This window comes from Diuraphis noxia, unplaced genomic scaffold (assembly GCF_037042655.1).
Source record: "Diuraphis noxia isolate RWA-SAM2 unplaced genomic scaffold, SU_Dnox_SAM2 contig0003, whole genome shotgun sequence".
In the NCBI taxonomy this organism is placed as follows: Eukaryota; Metazoa; Arthropoda; class Insecta; order Hemiptera; family Aphididae; genus Diuraphis; species Diuraphis noxia.
Window position 1 is genome coordinate 51003649 of NW_028301713.1, and position 7214 is coordinate 51010862.

The 7214-nt window shown below is 44.9% G+C and overlaps 1 protein-coding gene across 1 annotated transcript; it reads right to left on the reverse strand.

The window, feature by feature from the left end:
* Positions 1-1360: 1360 nt before the first annotated feature.
* On the reverse strand, positions 1361-6507 carry LOC149057503 (uncharacterized). Its single transcript, XM_089223440.1, is given in 2 exon segments — positions 1361-5982; positions 5985-6507. Coding segments are annotated over 2 exon segments (5145 nt in total).
* Positions 6508-7214: the final 707 nt, after the last annotated feature.

Consider the following 7214-nt stretch of genomic DNA (forward strand, 5'->3'; position numbering starts at 1 on the left):
GGTCCTCCGGAGCCTGGTGGGAAATAGGTAACACCTTGTAATAATAACCGACAGTGATTTTATAGTTACAACACAATCGATATATTTTACATATATATAATAAACAACAAAATAAGGGGACGGGGAACACCGCTCTGAGGGAGCACTCAATGTCGGGCGGAACTGCCAGTGACTTCGCTGAACTGCTGGTGGATCGTTGATTGAAGGCGGAACGGCTAAATCTCGGAACTGAAGACTTCAAGAACACGTGAGTGACGGGAAGCACCGGAACGTCTCACACGCGGATCAACGTCGAGTTGTATACCGGAACGTTAGATAACGGTTTCGATCGGGAGCTCGATGAGGTCGACGGATCAATCGATCGGATTTATAATATGCTAATATAGCAATAGCAAAAGAGCAGTAATTTAGTAGTGTGCGCACACTTTTGGCAAGATGGCCGTTAACACGAGAGCACGTGAATAATATGCAACGGCGAACGGAACAGAACCACACACAACAAAACGTAAACAACGCGACTACCGTTGGCGGCGGCGTACGCGTCGTTGCCCGGACCAGGGCGACGGACACGTCAGTGCTGCCAACAACGCGAGTGACCGAGCGCGGTCAGTTATCATACCCATGTCCAAGACCGGCGGTAATCAATTTTGGACAAAAGGATCGAACATACTCCCCCTTGCAAGTACCCGTTTCCTTGCAAAGCGAGTTCGATTTTTCGGAGCTGAAAGGTGGGCTATTGAGCCGGTGTACGGAGCAGTAAAAACGGAGCGGTTTAAGTTAAACAATTTAACCGTTTAATGGAGCAGCTTGAACAGTTGAGCGGAGCAGCTTGAGCAGTGGTAGAACGGAGCAGTCGAGCAGAGCAGTTGAACGGAGCAGTTAAACATGGATTGAGCAGCGCAGTGGAATTGAGCGGTTGAGCAGATGAGCGGAGCAGCTACCAACAGAGCGATGAACGGGATTTCACAAAGGGACAACATTGGTCGTTGACCATTACAATATTAATAGATCAATTAATATAACAAACAATAAATATTAAATAAACATAGAATAATACATATGTCTGAGCATGAGCATAGGAACGATCGTTAATTATCACAAAGTCCAATAGGAACTATAACATTATATTTTTTTTTTTTCATCTATACAACATAATATATAAAAACAACCATTGCTCATTAAACAATCTTAATACCTAAAAAACTAACATCTACTACTACCAAGATCCCGGAAGCCGAGCAGCCGACGAGACCCATGGTAGCAGAGGTGATGGAACCACCGATGAGCAACAACACCACGAACATAGTCATAGCAAAATAGGTATATAAGGTGTAAATAAGAATGGATTCAACAATTTTGTCTATGGATCAGTAGGCAAAGGCACCAGCTTCACCACTGGTCTAGTAAGTATTCCTTGACTAGTGAGGACTTTGGCCACACGTACTATTTGGTCTGGTCCCGGGTACACTTCAACAATTCTACCTAAGGGCCAGGAGAGGGGCGGAGCATCACCAGTTTTCACTACCACCATAGTGCCGACTTTCAAGTTATCACCTGACTTGACCCACTTTCCACGAGCTTGAAGAGTGTTTAAGTATTCTTGCGACCAACGTCGCCAGAACGAACGGAACGACTGCTGGATAAGCTTCCAGCGGGTCTGGACTGACCTTTGCGAATCGGGACTCTCCGATTCTGGTATCGCCAACAACGGTCTACCAATCAGGAAATGGCCCGGAGTCAAACATTCCAGGTCATTCGGATCAGAAGACGCAGGAACAAGCGGACGAGAATTCAAAGCAGCTTCTACCCTACACAGCACAGTAGAAAACTCCTCTAACGTCCAAATCTGAGACGCCATCGTACGTAAAAGCAACGACTTAGCAGACTTCACGGCGGCCTCCCAAACCCCACCAAAATGGGGAGCACCAGGGGGATTGAAATGCCACTCGCACGGCACATGACCTGAGATCTTATCTCTTTGGTCTGGGTGGTTGATCAACCGACGTAACTGTTTTGCTGCACCAACAAAATTAGTGCCACAGTCCGAATATATTGACGAAGGTAGGCCACGACGAGCAACGAACCTATCTAACGTCAACAAAAACGCATCTGTCGACAGAGCAGTAACTGACTCCAAATGTACCGCCTTGGTAGTCATGCACACAAAAACAGCAATATATACCTTACATATACGAACCTTACGGAGACTTAGCTCTTTCATCTGCAGAGGTCCCGCATAGTCGACGCCAACAACAGAGAACGGATGAGCTTCCTGAACTCGGAACCCCGGCAGATCTGCCATCGGAGGTTGAGGGTGGACTGTTGCTACTCGCACGCAGACTGTACATTTTCGGATCACGCGATGGACAATCAAACGAATGTTAACAATCCAGAATCGTCTCGATATTATTGCCGTAAGTAACCGAGGACTAGCATGACAGGCATAACGATGCCAGTGTCTAGCAATGAGCATTGCAAGGTGCGATTCTTTGGGTATCAAAATAGGATGAACTCTACGCTGAGACAAATTAGAATTATTAAGCCGACCTCCTACACGGATTACTCCAACAGAGTCTATGAAAGGGGAAAGTCGAGCCAACGACCTATGTTTGATCTCTTCACCGTTGGTTAAGCATTCGACCAATTCACGCAAGAAGTTCACCTGTGCACCTTTGACAACAGCAATCAAGGCAGCGTCTAACTTCGATTGTTGCAGAAAACCAGTTTGGACTTCTTTCCTTTGACATCTGAACACGAAACGACGTAGTCGAGCTACTACTCGAATCATGTTATCAAATGAAGAAAATCGAGCAAACCATTCAGAGGTCGATTGAACTTGTGTCAACAAACACACCTGCTTGACTTCCGGTAGCTGATCTAAAGCTAGATTCACGACTTCCTTTGGCCAATTTTCGACTGGAGTTGTTAAAAACTCAGGTCCTTTCCAGTAAATAGCTGCCTTCACAAGATCTGAAGGACGAAGACCCCTTGAACAACAATCAGCTGGATTTTTGTCTGAGCTGACATGAAACCACTGACAATCGGGAACTGTTGACTTGATCTGATGAACTCTATTTGACACAAATGTCTTGAACGATGAGTGAGGGTTACTCAACCATGCGAGCACAATGGTTGAATCCGACCACGCAAACACTTCATTGATCACCAACTGGTTCTCTAAGATTCGTCTCAATCTGCACAGCCACAGCGCCAACAGCACTGCTCCACAAAGTTCTAGTCTCGGGATAGTCACGGCCTTCATCGGGGCTAACTTGGTCTTAGACCCAATAAGATATACATGCGTACCTCCTGACGGATCAGTCACACGAAGGTAAGCAACAGCAGCATATCCTTTCCCTGAAGCGTCACAAAAACCACACAACTCATAATTGCATCCGGCAGAACAACCGATATAGCGAGGGATCTCGATTCCCGTGAGCCATCCTAACGAGTGATAAAAATCAGTCCACTCTTCAGCCAAGTCTGCCGGGAGCTGCTCATCCCATCCGATGTGTGCGAGCCACACACGCTGCATAAACGCCTTAGCATAAAAGATCGACGGTGCGAGTAAACCTAGTGGATCGAAGATCCTAGCAATCATAGAGAGTACACCGCGCTTAGTTAAAATCATTTTAAAGTTGTTGGTGTTGAATGAGAAGTAGTCCTTTCCATGATTCCAACGCATACCTAGCACCTGTGATGCATCGTCCTGGTCGAAGGTCAAGGGAGCTCTTGAACAATCTTCCGCTGGTATATGAGACAATAAATCCGGATTATTGCTGGCCCACTTCTTCAGTTGTAAGCCGGATCTGGCGAACGTCTTAATCAAGTCGGACTGGAGCATTTTAGCAGCGTCCAACGAATCTGTCCCAACACAGATGTCGTCCATGTATGTTTGGTTGTATAATACGGCCTTGACTTCTGGAAGACTTTCGCACTCGTTGTCAGCAATAAACCGAAGAACTCGTAAGGCGAGATAGGGAGCACTATTCACCCCGTAAGTAACGGTATTGAGGGTATACTCTTTCACCGACACCTGCGGGGAATCCCTCCAAAGGATATACTGGTATCCCCGGTATTGCGGTAAGACTTCGATCTGCCGATACATCTTGCATATATCTGTAGTGAATGCAACCTTATGCATCCGGAATCCGACCAAGACATCAACAATATCCTGTTGCAACTTCGGACCAACCAACAAACACTGATTGAGAGAGATCCCGGAATGACATTTGGCGGACGCATCAAAGACCACGCGCAACTTGAGTTCATCCCCCTCGACCTTCCGTACGGCATGATGAGGGATAAAGTACTGACCTTCGCCTTCAGCGAGAGACATGTGACCCAGCTCCTCGTATTCGGTCATAAACTTACAATAAGCTCTGTGCAAGATCTTATCCGCAGACAACTTCTTTTCCAAGTTTAAGAAACGGTTAAGAGCGACCTGTCGAGAACCCGGAAAAGCTTCTGATGATCGACCCGAGCGGAAGGGAAGAGGGACAGAAAACCGACCACTAGAATCTCGGACCATCTCGGAGCGGAACAGCTCTTCACATTGACCATTTTCAGTAAATTGAGGCGGAGCGGCCTCAGGTTCTTCAACCAACCAAAACTTCTCGATCATAGTCTCCATCGACGATTCTGAGGAGGCTAACATGGATTGCGCACCTATATCCGGGTGTGCCTGGACAGGGCCAATCAGGACCCAACCAAATATCGAGCTATAAACTGAAGGGAACCCTGGACCAAGCGAGCTACTCTGGTTATTCCAAATCTGTGGAAATATATCAGCGCCAATAAGTAATTCAACCGGAGCAGGTTTATCGAAATATGGATCGGCAAGCGACAAGTGACTACATCTTGCCCGAACCTGACTTGGCAACTGTCGGGCCGGCATATCGGAAGTGATCGAGGAGAGCACCCAAGGTCTCACTTGGATGGCCGGAGTAATCTTGTCACGAGGCTGGATCGTCAGCTGGACCACACCCTGCACATCCGGAACCCTTTGCCCTGACAGTCCAGTGACAGGTACCGTCCAACGCGACAGCTGTAATCCCAACCTATCGCAACAGGCAGAAGTGATCGCGCTTATTTGCGACGCGGAATCTATTAGAACACGAACAGAACGGCAGATCCCGACGGTATCTCGAGCATGTACCACAGCAGTTCCTAACAGTACTGTAGGAGTGGGTTGCCGACCTAGCAGAGCAGCTGGCGGACTAGTCTTCTTCGGGTTAGGTTCCCTATGAAGTAGTGCATGATGGCGTCGCTTACAGACAGAGCAAGAGGAAGGACACTTAAAAGACATGTGACCTTCACCGAAACAGACCATGCATAGGCGATGAGTGCATATGACCTTATACCGCTCATCAACCGATAACGCTTTGAAAGTTAAACATTCGGCTAGCGGGTGAGCACCCGAACACACAGCACATTTTAACGATGCAGGTTTCGACGAGGACACTAACGCAATCTTTCCTTCACGCCGAGGAACACTATTTTTGCTGTGCACAGGAGGTTTGGACGAGCTTCCAGCCTGCTGTGCGCCGGCATTTTCAATGACCTGCATCCTCATTTTAACAAATTTGATCACGTTGTGTATGGACGGATATTCTTCGGTGTTCTCAGTCTCAAACAAACGCCTCGAAGACAGAGGTAAACACCTGGCTGCCAAGGAAAATAGCAAAAACGACGACAGGTCTGGAACGTTCAGAGCCTCAAGAATAGCGATATTTTCATCAAAAGTTGCAAGAAAGGCTTGCAGAGCAGCAAATGTTTCAGAAGCGGCGACAGGAGCAGTCAGCAACTTATCAATAATCGACGAGGCAAGCTTACGAGGTCGATCATACCTCTCAACTAATGCGTTCCAGGCTAAGGTATAAGTTTCGTTAGAAACGACGAACCCCTTAACCACATCTTGCGGACCAGCATGAAGACAGCCTAGTAGATAGTAAAACTTTTCAATATTCGATATGTTAGGACGTTGATAACTAATGCCTTAAACCTGTCCCGAAACGCTGGCCAGTTCTGACATTCACCATCAAAATATGGTAACGGAATATCTGGTAACTTGGATGGTACCAAAGCCCTTTCAACCAGAGGACTAGCACATTCCTTTGCAGTACTAGCAGAGCAACTAGAACTGTCAGTGGTGACCGTATCAGTGACCTGAACGATGGCACCGACGCCAACAACCGGAGTAGACTGAACATTACATAAGGCCTTAGCTTCAATCACCAGAGACCTAGTATTAGTTTCAATATCTAACGAATACTCCCCCAATTGATCTAAATTGGAAAGTATATCTAATAAATTATTGTTTTCTATCTCAAAATTACTCCACAGAGTATCAAGGTCGACAATAGCTATAGCTAGCTGAGCTTGTTTGGACTGATCTGAGGCTGAACTAGTAGCCAACGCGTGGATTTGACGAATCCGAGCTATTAATTGATCCCTACGTAGGATCAGTCGTTCCTTAGCTCTAACGTCACGTTCAGCACCAGCCATATTGCCAAAACCTTGGTAGCTAACAAAATAATAAATTAACAATAATAGTACAGAGCAGTACTAGCTCACTTGTTTAAGTTAACGACACCACTTAACAGTAGGTATGCACAAGGACAAAATCAACAATTAAGAATTATCAACAACGACAGGAGAGCACCCTTTATAATTCTTGCTTAATGTAAAAGTGTAACCGGGTGACCATTCATACAATATGATAACAATACAATTATAATAACTTGATCAAGTTAAATAATTAAACCCAAAAAACATAATATAGTATATTATCATACACTAGTATAGGCTTATAACAAACACATTAATTATATTACTATTAAAATAAATTATTAACCAGCATGTAATAAAATAATAAACAAATGAGCAATTTGCTTAAATATCAATAATGTAGTATGTAATAACTAGACCAGCAGCTAGCGAGCAATACCTATACCTAATATACAAATATTAAGAAATTATAATATGTCAATTTAACACATGGAGCACTGTTAACACCACATAAATGTGTATAGCTAAATTAAATGTTGACAGTTAAATTTAAATAATGAAAAGCTGATACTATATCACTCACTCGAGCAGCTATAGTGAATATAATTTAACAATCAGCCCCAAAAATATTAATTTTGCTAATTAGCTATGTCAATAACACATTAATGACTGAGCAGTCATTAAATTAAATAAATATATTGACA